The sequence below is a fragment of the Salvelinus fontinalis genome, chromosome 12, assembly GCF_029448725.1.
Source record: "Salvelinus fontinalis isolate EN_2023a chromosome 12, ASM2944872v1, whole genome shotgun sequence".
Taxonomy (NCBI): Eukaryota; Metazoa; Chordata; class Actinopteri; order Salmoniformes; family Salmonidae; genus Salvelinus; species Salvelinus fontinalis.
In genome coordinates this window covers 58,163,183-58,176,445 of record NC_074676.1, presented here as the reverse complement: position 1 = coordinate 58,176,445, position 13,263 = coordinate 58,163,183, and the positions used below count along the sequence as shown (strand labels likewise).

At 42.9% G+C, this 13,263-nt stretch overlaps 1 protein-coding gene across 37 annotated transcripts in view; it reads left to right on the top strand.

The window, feature by feature from the left end:
* The window catches only part of LOC129867637 (kinesin-like protein KIF1A), a 160,041-nt gene extending 158,432 nt beyond the window's left edge, over window positions 1–1,609 (top strand). For all 37 annotated transcript variants that reach the window (XM_055941165.1, XM_055941163.1, XM_055941183.1 and 34 more), the window contains one exon: window positions 85–1,609. In XM_055941165.1, the coding sequence (XP_055797140.1) occupies window positions 85–127 (43 nt within the window). In that variant the 3' untranslated portion in view covers window positions 128–1,609. The remainder of the gene's footprint in view (window positions 1–84) is intronic.
* Window positions 1,610–13,263: the final 11,654 nt, after the last annotated feature.

Here is a 13,263-nt window from a genome sequence, read left to right as displayed (position 1 = left end):
AAATGACTCACATGTACAATGTAAACCTTTTGAGTCATTGTTTTAATGAATATATATATATTCTCTCCCTCTTGTTTCTGTCAGATCCAAACTGTCCAGAAGAAGAGCTGGACAGATGAGGATGTGAAACAACACGTCTTATAGACAAGACAACAGAACACCAAAAGACTAACCTGTATATAGACCCCAGACTTATTACTCCTTTTCCTCCTGTGCTGACCCCTTAACCCCTCCTCCTCCTCCTCCTCCTCATCCTACACTAGTAACCAACTTGCTCCTCCTCCTCCTCTTTCTGCACACGCCCAGTTTATCCCGAGCTGACCACCAGCGTATCTAAGGCCCTGAGGCCTCCGTCATCGTTGTGTGTCTGTCAGGCCTGTACCGCTGTCTGTCTGTCTGTGTTGGCCTTATTGTCTGGTTTAAACCCTCTCCAAGGCCGGAAATACCACCCTATTCTCTATATAGTGCATTGCTTTTGACCAGGGCCTATAAGGCTGGTCATTGCTACTGTAAGAAGGGCCTATAAGGCTGGTCATAGTTACTGTAAGAAGGGCCTATAGGGCTGGTCATAGTTACTGTAAGAAGGGCCTATAAGGCTGGTCATAGCTACTGTAAGAAGGGCCTATAAGGCTGGTCATAGCTACTGTAAGAAGGGCCTATAGGGCTGGTCATAGCTACTGTAAGAAGGGCCTATAAGGCTGGTCATGGCTACTGTAAGAAGGGCCTATAGGGCTGGTCATAGTTACTGTAAGAAGGGCCTATAAGGCTGGTCATAGTTACTGTAAGAAGGGCCTATAGGGCTGGTCATAGCTACTGTAAGAAGGGCCTATAAGGCTGGTCATAGTTACTGTAAGAAGGGCCTATAAAGCTGGTCATAGCTACTGTAAGAAGGGCCTATAAGGCTGGTCATAGCTACTGTAAGAAGGGCCTATAAGGCTGGTCATAGTTACTGTAAGAAGGGCCTATAGAGCTGGTCATAGCTAGTGCACTACATAGGGAATAGGGTGCAGGCTCTGGTTAAAAGTAGTGCACTACATAGGGAATAGGGTGCAGGCTCTGGTCTAAAGTAGTGCACTACATAGGGAATAGGGTGCAGGCTCTGGTCTAAAGTAGTGCACTAAGTAGGGAACAAGGTATCGCTTGGGACTGAGCCTAAACCTCCTTACTTTACCAGAATGTTCCCGAGCCGAGGGGAACGGAGGAAGAGAGAGGGGGGAGAGGGGTAGTTACCAGTTCCTTATTTTATAGACTTGCATTATGATGTACTGTATGGTAGTTGTCAGCAACACGTTGAGCTTATAACACATTTATTCAGGAAAGAAAAGAGAATGTCTGCAGCGTTGACCGTAAATCGCTCCATTTTAAAGTTGCCCTGAAAGTGGGCTTCTGTTCACATTACTAGTTAAATAAAAGGTTAAATTAAAAATAAATGACTACATTATTGCACCTCAGCTTACCTTACAGAACAAAACAGAGAATTAAAGTACTACTGACTCCAGATATGTGGTATTGGTCTTATTGTTACTCTATACAATGTTGAAACAAGCAGGTTAATATTCAAAGTAAACACATTTTCACCAAATTAGAGTTTCCTCAGTTCTACAACAAACACACAAAAAAATAGGAGTGAAAAACGACAGTTGACAGTGTTTGGGTGTCGTACCTCTTCTGTCCCTTGTCTCTTTCCATACCATCTCAGCTCTGTTGGAAAGGACAGAATAGCCCCTTATGAATCAAGGACGCTATCTAATCTCCGTATTCTATCTATCTAATCTCCGTATTCCCCCTGATATGTTTTGAGACGTTAACACACACAGTCCCAAGTTAAATAAAGGTTAAATAAAAAATAAAAATTGCAATCTAGCCAGCTTCCCCTAATTACAACACTGACACAGGGCCAGCTTCCCCTAATTACAACACTGACACAGGGCCAGCTTCCCCAAATTACAACACTGATACAGGGCCAGCTTCCTCCAATAACAACACTGACACAGGGCCAGCTTCCTCCAATAACAACACTGACACAGGGACAGCTTCCCCCAATAACAACACTGATACAGGGCCAGCTTCCCCCAATAACAACACTGACACAGGGCCAGCTTCCTCCAATAACAACACTGATACAGGGCCAGCTTCCCCCAATAACAACACTGACACAGGGCCAGCTTCCCCCAATAACAACACTGATACAGGGCCAGCTTCCCCCAATAACAACACTGACACAGGGCCAGCTTCCCCCAATAACAACACCGATACAGGGCCAGCTTCCCCTAATTACAACACTGACACAGGGCCAGCTTCCCCCAATAACAACACTGACACAGGGCCAGCTTCCCCCAATAACAACACTGACACAGGGCCAGCTTCCCCTAATTACAACACTGACACAGGGCCAGCTTCCCCCAATAACAACACTGACACAGGACCAGCTTCCCCCAATAACAACACTGACACAGGACCAGCTTCCCCCAATAACAACACCGATACAGAGCCAGCTTCCCCCAATAACAACACCGATACAGAGCCAGCTTCCCCCAATAACAACACCGATACAGAGCCAGCTTCCCCCATTACTATATAGTGCAAATAAAATTAGATTTGATTTGATTACTTTTGATTAGGGCCCATAGTCTCTTTCGTAGTTGCTCTGGTCAAATGCAGTGCACTATACAGACAATCGGGTGCCAATTGGGATGCCTCCACAGCCGGGCGACGAGAGAAGGGTTGGCATCGATCAAATGTTCACGTGTTCACACTGGTTTTCTAGTTTCAAAAAACAACACACAATGTTTCAGCTCTGTAGCTACTCTCAGTCGACGATCTACACTAGCTCTGACTACATCATTTATAAAAATCCTCCACATTTTAACCTTAATTAATATCTGAGTCAGATTTTTATTTTATTAAGTTGAAGTTATATTTATATATTTAACGAACATTCGCATTTATTTATGCGTGTATTTATTTACAAAGACATTTATATTTCTAAAGTAATTATAGTGCAACTTCTGCACAAAGCATTTTTTATTATCAGTTCCTCTAACTTTTTGATAACATGACCTATGACCCATTATCTTTGACCTATGACCCCCATAGTGTATAGTGCTACCCCCCCAATAACAACACTGACACAGGGCCAGCTTCCCCCAATAACAACACTGACACAGGGCCAGCTTCCCCCAATAACAACACTGACACAGGGCCAGCTTCCCCCAATAACAACACTGATACAGGGCCAGCTTCCCCCAATAACAACACTGACACAGGGCCAGCTTCCCCCAATAACAACACTGACACAGGGCCAGCTTCCTCCAATAACAACACCGATACAGAGCCAGCTTCCCTCAATAACAACACTGATACAGGGCCAGCTTCCCCCAACAACAACACCGATACAGAACCAGCTTCTACAATACTTGAATTTAACCATCATCCTCACCTAGATAGATTTTTTTTTTTTTTGTTTTGTTCCTGACCTGTAATCTCACTTTGCTCATGCCACAATAGTTGATCAGCTAGAGAGATATGTGAATATATATGGTAAATTACAATAATCTAATAATAAATTCTAATTCAAACCCGAATATGAGAAACGGACAGAACGGTTCCTTTTTTTTTTCATTGTGAATAGAATAATGTCCATGAAAACCAATTTAAACTGGGGATCAGATTATTATTATGTTAAACCCTGTTGTTTCTGAAGAAGGATTTGCAAGCGGAACACGATGTAGTGCCTCTGTTATACAGCGTATCTGCAGTCACCAGCTGCTCTTCATGTCTCATTCTGCTGTATCGCTGTTCTCTCTGTACGTCTGCCCGTCATAGCATCATTTCTCTGTCCAAAATAGCACCCTTTTCCCCCTCATATAAAGTGCATTACTTTTGGACCAGCGCCCTATAGGAGCACTATGGGCCCTGATTTAAAAACTAGTGCACTACGTAGGGAATAGGGTGCCATTTTGGAATTTCTCCATCATCAGGCTGTTTGTCCAGCTTATCATCATGTGGTCCTTTTGCCCAGTCGACTATTATACGTCGTGTCTGTCTGGAGATGAGTAGTAGTGTATCAACTTGAATTGTATCAGTCATTTAAATCCAGTGACAATGAGCTGACATATGTCCATTTCTAAACATATTATCTTTACGGTATAAAGATCATCAGAGGCCTGTACCAACGGGTCAGAGGCCTGTACCAACGGGTCAGAGGCCTGTACCAACGGGTCAGAGTTCTACCCTGTACTAATGGGTCAGAGGCCTGTACCAACGGGTCAGAGGCCTGTACCAACGGGTCAGAGTTCTACCCTGTACTAATGGGTCAGAGGCCTGTACCAACGGGTCAGAGGCCTGTACCAACGGGTCAGAGGCCTGTACCAACGGGTCAGAGGCCTGTACCAACGGGTCAGAGGCCTGTACCAACGGGTCAGAGGCCTACCCTGTACTAATGGGTCTTGTTCGATTGATTCAATCAGGGAAAAAATACAAATAGTCACTGAAATCTCACATACAGTCCTGTAGAATGTAAACTATTATAATATCAAGCTTTTAATATTTGATTTGATTGCAGTGAGTGGCTGTATGTTTCTGGTTTGGGTCGTCTCTTTCCCAGTTTACAATATTAGGGCATTACACTTTATTAGGACATTCTAGACCTTTACTCCAGAGGAGACATATTCACTTGGCCTGTCCTCTGTAGACATGACATCATGTAGACTGTGGGTGAATCCCAAGTGGCTCCCTGTTCCCTATATAGCACACTGCTCTTGACCAGAGTCATTTGGCACTGTCTGTCACTCCTATTTCACTGTCTGTCACTCCTATTTCACTGTCTGTCACTCCTAATTTCACTGTCTGTCACTCCTATTTCACTGTCTGTCACTCCTATTTCACTGTCTGTCACTCCTATTTCACTATCGTATCCTAACATCTACTGTACCATCACCATGACACTATCGTATCCACAACATCTACTGTACCATCACCCTGACACTATCGTATCCACAACATCTACTGTACCATCACCCTGACACTATCGTATCCACAACATCTACTGTACCATCACCCTGACACTATCGTATCACAACATCTACTGTTCCATCACCATGACACTATCGTATCCTAACATCTACTGTACCATCACCCTGACACTATCGTATCCACAACATCTACTGTACCATCACCCTGACACTATCGTATCCACAACATCTACTGTACCATCACCCTGACACTATCGTATCCTAACATCTACTGTACCATCACCCTGACACTATCGTATCCACAACATCTACTGTACCATCACCCTGACACTATCGTATCCACAACATCTACTGTACCATCACCCTGACACTATCGTATCCCAACATCTACTGTACCATCACCCTGACACTATCGTATCCTATCATCTACTGTACCATCACCCTGACACTATCGTATCCACAACATCTACTGTACCATCACCCTGACACTATCGTATCCTAACATCTACTGTACCATCACCCTGACACTATCGTATCCCAACATCTACTGTACCATCACCCTGACACTATCGTATCCTATCATCTACTGTACCATCACCCTGACACTATCGTATCCACAACATCTACTGTACCATCACCATGACACTATCGTATCCTATCATCTACTGTACCATCACCCTGACACTATCGTATCCCAACATCTACTGTACCATCACCCTGACACTATCGTATCCTATCATCTACTGTACCATCACCCTGACACTATCGTATCCACAACATCTACTGTACCATCACCCTGACACTATCGTATCCACAACATCTACTGTTCCATCACCATGACACTATCGTATCCACAACATCTACTGTACCATCACCCTGACACTATCGTATCCACAACATCTACTGTACCATCACCCTGACACTATCGTATCCACAACATCTACTGTACCATCACCCTGACACTATCGTATCCTATCATCTACTGTACCATCACCCTGACACTATCGTATCCACAACATCTACTGTACCATCACCCTGACACTATCGTATCCTAACATCTACTGTACCATCACCCTGACACTATCGTATCCCAACATCTACTGTACCATCACCCTGACACTATCGTATCCTATCATCTACTGTACCATCACCCTGACACTATCGTATCCACAACATCTACTGTACCATCACCATGACACTATCGTATCCTATCATCTACTGTACCATCACCCTGACACTATCGTATCCACAACATCTACTGTTCCATCACCATGACACTATCGTATCCACAACATCTACTGTACCATCACCCTGACACTATCGTATCCACAACATCTACTGTACCATCACCCTGACACTATCGTATCCACAACATCTACTGTACCATCACCCTGACACTATCGTATCCTACCAGTCTTCACAAAGCAGCTTGTAGATTTATAACCTTTTGTCTTAATTTATTGTGCTTTTATATGTGTAGTAACTGATATTTTTTCTTTAGCTCTGTCAAACTGCACCCATTAAAGCATTTTTCTATTTTATTTTTCTTCGAGTTATTTTGCATTGTATATAAACAAACATGATTGCTGTGAGCAGTGTATTATGCAGCTGTAACCTATTTAAGCGCCATCTTAAATGGGTAGTAGTTAAATCAATGTCTCTATTTGAGTGTTGGAATTAAGCGTCAAAAAGAGTTTGTGTAAACTTAACACGTTGTCAGATGTTAAATAAAGGTGGAGATGATGCAACACTACCAAAATATACATGTCATGTTGTTTTTATTTCTCTGTATGCGGAAGTTTATAGGCGTCACGATCGTCGTAACTTGGAAGAGAGGACCAAGAAATACATCTTCTTTTATTATGAAGACAAAAAACGAACACTATACAAACTACTACAAAAAACAACAAACGATCGTGAAGCTATAACAAACGATAAGTGCAGACACTGGCAACTTACACATAGACAATTACCTACAATAGCCTAATGCCTATGGCTGCCTTAAGCCTACCCTGAGCCATATGTACGATGGCGTCGGCGGGGAGGGCTGCTATCTTATTGGCTCTTAACCAACCATGCTATTTTGTTTATTTTTTTCTTGTTGTTCGTAGCTTGTTTTGTACATAATGTTGCTGCTACTGTCTCTTATGACCGACAAGAGCTTCTGGACATCAGCACTGTGATTACTCACCTCAAACTGGACGAGGAGTTCTTCTTCAATGAGTCGGACGGGAAGGATATACTCCAGACACCAGGCCCAGATCCCTCTGATTCGCTGGAGAAGGAAACGGAGATTTTGCGGAAAAAGATCAGAGTGCCTTGTGAGGATCAGGCGACGAGTGGCTAGTCTGCCTTTGCCTTCCGTCCTGCTAGCTAATTCAATCTTTGGGGAAAAAATGGAACGAACTGAAAGCACATACAGTGCTCTGTGAGGATCAGGCGACGAGTGGCTAATCTGCCTTTGCCTTCCGTCCTGCTAGCTAACGTTCAATCTCTGGGGGAAAAAAATGGAAAAAATGGGAAAAAACTGAAAGCACATACAGTGCCTTGCAAAAGTATTCATCCCCCTTGGCGTTTTTCCTATTTTGTTGCATTACAATCTGTAATGTAAAATGGATTTTTATTTGGATTTTATAGACATTCAAGTTTTGATATTTGCACATCCTGACTTCTCCATGAATGCTTCATATATTGTTGGAATACTTTCTGTCATAGAGGATCTACTACGTGGATTACAACCCCGTTAGATCCACGGGTGATTCGTGCTGTTACTGAAGCCCCACAACGGGGCCTGGGGAAGTCCAAGTACCACAAAACAAACCCAGTTGAGATCGGACCATAGACATAGACTAGGCCTAAATTGGTTGACACCAATCTACCAATCTACAAAAACCTCTATCAAAATATTCCTGCTGTTTCTGCTGTTCCTGCTGTTTCTGCTGTTCCTGCTGTTTCTGCTGTTCCTGCTGTTTCTGCTGTTTCTGCTGTTCCTGCTGTTCCTGCTGTTCCTGCTGTTTCTGCTGTTCCTGCTGTTCCTGCTGTTTCTGCTGTTCCTGCTGTTTCTGCTGTTCTTGCTGTTCCTGCTGTTCCTGCTGTTTCTGCTGTTTCTGCTGTTTCTGCTGTTTCTGCTGTTTCTGCTGTTCCTGCTGTTCCTGCTGTTCCTGCTGTTTCTGCTGTTTCTGCTGTTCCTGCTGTTCCTGCTGTTCCTGCTGTTTCTGCTGTTCCTGCTGTTCCTGCTGTTCCTGCTGTTTCTGCTGTTCCTGCTGTTCCTGCTGTTTCTGCTGTTCCTGCTGTTTCTGCTGTTCCTGCTGTTTCTGCTGTTTCTGCTGTTCCTGCTGTTTCTGCTGTTCCTGCTGTTTCTGCTGTTCCTGCTGTTCCTGCTGTTTCTGCTGTTTCTGCTGTTTCTGCTGTTTCTGCTGTTCCTGCTGTTTCTGCTGTTTCTGCTGTTTCTGCTGTTTCTGCTGTTCCTGCTGTTTCTGCTGTTCCTGCTGTTCCTGCTGTTCCTGCTGTTCCTGCTGTTCCTGCTGTTCCTGCTGTTCCTGTGGTTGGAATGGGATACTGCACATGTTGCTGTAGTAATAAGAGCTAGCCTATCTCCCAGGAACACTATAGTCACAGACGTAACATACTTCAGTATGGTACGTATTTCAGATCGTTTTGGAAAATGTAATCTATTTATTTTCGTATTCCAGGTGAAAGCAAAGACGATTATTACCCAGGACAGAGAGAATATTATTACCCAAGACAGACAGAATATTATTACCCAGGCCAGAGATAATATTATTACCCAAGACAGAGAGAATATTATTACCCAAGACAGACAGAATATTATTACCCAGGACAGAGAGAATATTATTACCCAGGACAGAGAGAATATTATTACCCAGGACAGAGATAATATTATTACCCAGGACAGAGATAATATTATTACCCAGGACAGAGATAATATTATTACCCAGGACAGAGAGAATATTATTACCCAGGACAGAGAGAATATTATTACCCAGGACAGAGATAATATTATTACCCAGGACAGTAAGAATATTATTACCCAGGCCAGAGAGAATATTATTACCCAGGCCAGAGAGAATATTATTACCCAGGACAGAGATAATATTATTACCCAGGACAGAGAGAATATTATTACCCAGGACTGAGATAATATTATTACCCAGGACAGAGATAATATTATTACCCAGGACAGAGAGAATATTATTACCCAGGACAGAGAGAATATTATTACCCAGGACAGAGAGAATGTGGTGAAAATGGTTGGAGGAAAAGCAGAGGACATCTTCACCTCTGGTTGGAATGAGGTAAGGAATGACAGCCTATACATAGGGTAATGTATATATATACAGTATATCACAAAAGTGAGTACACCCCTCACATTTTTGTAAATATTTGAGTATATCTTTTCATGTGACAACACTGAAGAAATGACACTTTGCTACAATGTAAAGTAGTGAGTGTACAGCTTGTATAACAGTGTAAATTTGCTGTCCCCTCAAAATAACTCAACACACAGCCATTAATGTCTAAACCGCTGGCAACAAAAGTGAGTACACCCCTAAGTGAAAATGTCCAAATTGGGCCCAAAGTGTCAATATTTTGTGTGGCCACCATCATTTTCCAGCATTGCCTTAACCCTCTTGGGCATGGAGTTCACCAGAGCTTCACAGGTTGCCACTGGAGTCCTCTTCCACTCCTCCATGACGACATCACGGAGCTGGTGGATGTTAGAGACCTTGCACTCCTCCACCTTCCGTTTGAGGATGCCCCACAGATGCTCAATAGGGTTTAGGTCTGGAGACATGCTTGGCCAGTCCATCACCTTTACCCTCAGCTTCTTTAGCAAGGCAGTGGTCATCTTGGAGGTGTGTTTGGGGTCGTTATCATGTTGGAATACTGCCCTGCGGCCCAGTCTCTCCGAAGGGAGGGGATCATGCTCTGCTTCAGTATGTCACAGTACATGTTGGCATTCATGGTTCCCTCAATGAACTGTAGCTCCCCAGTGCCGGCAGCACTCATGCAGCCCCAGACCATGACACTCCCACCACCATGCTTGACTGTAGGCAAGACACACTTGTCTTTGTACTCCTCACCTGGTTGCCGCCACACACGCTTGACACCATCTGAACCAAATAAGTTTATCTTGGTCTCATCAGACCACAGGACATGGTTCCAGTAATCCATGTCCTTAGTCTGCTTGTCTTCAGCAAACTGTTTGCGGGCTTTCTTGTGCATCATCTTTAGAAGAGGCTTCCTTCTGGGACGACAGCCATGCAGACCAATGTGATGCAGTGTACGGCGTATGGTCTGAGCACTGACAGGCTGACCCCCCACCCGTTCAACCTCTGCAGCAATGCTGGCAGCACTCATACGTCTATTTCCCCAAAGACAACCTCTGGATATGACGCTGAGCACGTGCACTCAACTTCTTTGGTCGACCATGGCGAGGCCTGTTCTGAGTGGAACCTGTCCAGTTAAACCGCTGTATGGTCTTGGCCACCGTGCTGCAGCTCAGTTTCAGGGTCTTGGCAATCTTCTTATAGCCCAGGCCATCTTTATGTAGAGCAACAATTCTTTTTTTCAGATCCTCAGAGAGTTCTTTGCCATGAGGTGCCATGTTGAACTTCCAGTGACCAGTCAGTATGAGGCAGTGTGAGAGCGATGACACCAAATTTATCACACCTGCTCCCCATTCACACCTGAGACCTTGTAACACTAACGAGTCACATGACACCGGGGAGGGAAAATGGCTAATTGGGCCCAATTTGGACATTTTCACTTAGGGGTGTACTCACTTTTGTTGCCAGCGGTTTAGACATTAATGGCTGTGTGTTGAGTTATTTTGAGGGGACAGCAAATTTACACTGTTATACAAGCTGTACACTCACTACTTTACATTGTAGCAAAGTGTCATTTCTTCAGTGTTGTCACATGAAAAGATATACTCAAATATTTACAAAAATGTGAGGGGTGTACTCACTTTTGTGATATACTGTATATATATGTTAATGAATACATAGGGTAATGTATACATAGGTGATTGTACGCATAGGATAATGTATACATAGGTTACTGTATATATAGATTACTGTATATATAGGTTAATGTATACATATGATAATAATGTATACATAGGTTCATATATATGTTAATAATGTATACATAGGTTACTGTATATATAGGTTAATGTATACATAGGATAATAATGTATACATAGGTTACTGTATATATAGATTACTGTATATATAGGTTAATGTATACATAGGATAATAATGTATACATAGGTTCATATATATGTTAATAATGTATACATAGGTTACTGTATATATAGATTACTGTATATATAGGTTAATGTATATATAGGATAATAATGTGTACATAGGTTCATATATATGTTAATAATGTATACATAGGTTACTGTATATACGGTAATGTATATATAGGATACTAATGTATACATAGGTTCATATATATGTTAATACTGTATACATAGGTTACTGTATATACGGTAATGTATACATAGGTTAATGTGTACATACACTACCATTCCAAAGTTTTAGAACACCTACTCATTCAAGGGTTTTTCATTATTTTTACTATTTTCTACATTGTAGTGAAGACATCACAACTATGAAATAACACATGTGGAACCATGTAGTAACCAAAAAAGTGTTAAACAAAGATATATTTTAGATTCTTCAAAGTAGTCACCCTTTGCTTTTGATTACAGCTTTGTACACTCTTGCCATTATCTTAACCAGCTTCAGGTAGTCACCTGGAATGCATTACAATTAACAGGTGTGCCGTCTTAAAAGTACATTTGTGGAATTTCTTTCCTTCTTAATGTGTTTGAGCCAATCAGTTGTGTTGTGACAAAGTAGGGGGGGGTATAGAGAAGATAGCCCTATTTGGTAAAAGACGAAGTCCATATTATGGCAAGAACTGCTAAAATAAGCAAAGAGAAACGACAGTCCATCATTACTTTAAGACATGTAGGTCAGTCAATACGGAAAATTTCAAGAACTTTGAAAGTTTCTTCAAGTGCAGTCGCAAAAACCATCAAGCGCTATGATGAAACTGGCTCTCATGAGGACCGCCACAGGAAAGGAAAGACCCAAGACCCAAGACCTCTGCTGCAGAGGATAGGTTCATTAGAGTTACCAGACTCAGGAATTGCAGCCCAAATAAATGCTTCACAGTGTTCAAGTAACAGACACATCTCAACATCAACTGTTCAGAGGAGACCGTGTGAATCAGGCCTTCATGGTCGAATTGCTGCAAAGAAACCACGACTAAAGGACACCAATAATAAGAAGAGACTTGCTTGGACCAAGAAACACGAGCAATGGACATTAGACTGTTGGAAATTTGTCCTTTGGTCTGGAGTCCAAAATTGAGATTTTCGGTTACAACCACCGTGCCTTTGTGAGACGTGGTGTGGGTGAACGGATGATCTCTGCATGTGTATTTCCCACCGTAAAGCATGGAGGAGGAGGTCTTATGGTGGGGGGGGCTTTGCTGGTTACACTGTCGGTGGTTTATTTAGAATTCAAGACACACTTAACCAGCACCCTTTGCCTTGATGACAGCTTTGCAAACTCTTGGCATTCTCTCAACCAGCTTCACCTGGAATGCTTTATCAACAGTCTTGAAGGAGTTCCCACATATGCTGAGAACTTGTTGGCTGCTTTTCCTTCACTCTGCTGTCCGACTCATCACGGACCATCTCAATGTTTATTTTTTATTTATTTTTATTTTACCGTTATTTTACCAGGTAAGTTGACTCAGAACACGTTCTCATTTGCAGCAACGACCTGGGGAATAGATACAGGGGAGAGGAGGGGGATGAAAGAGCCAATTGTAAACTGGGGATTATTAGGTGACCATGATGGTTTGAGGGCCAGATTGGGAATTTAGCCAGGACACCGGGGTTAACACCCCTACTCTTTACGATAAGTGCCATGGGATCTTTAATGACCTCAGAGAGTCAGGACACCCGTTTAACGTCCCATCCGAACGACGGCACCCTACACAGGGCAGTGTCCCCAATCACTGCCCTGTGTAGGGTGCCTGAGGTCGGGGGATTGTGGAGGCCAGGTCATCTGATTCAGCAGTCCAGCACTCTTCTTCTTGGTCAAATAGCCCTTACATAGCCTGGATGTGTGTTGGGTCATTGTCCTGTTGAAAAACAAATGATAGTCCCACTAAGCCCAAACCAGATGGGATGGCATATCGCTGCAGAATGCTGTGGTAGCCATGCTAGTTAAGTGTGCCTTGA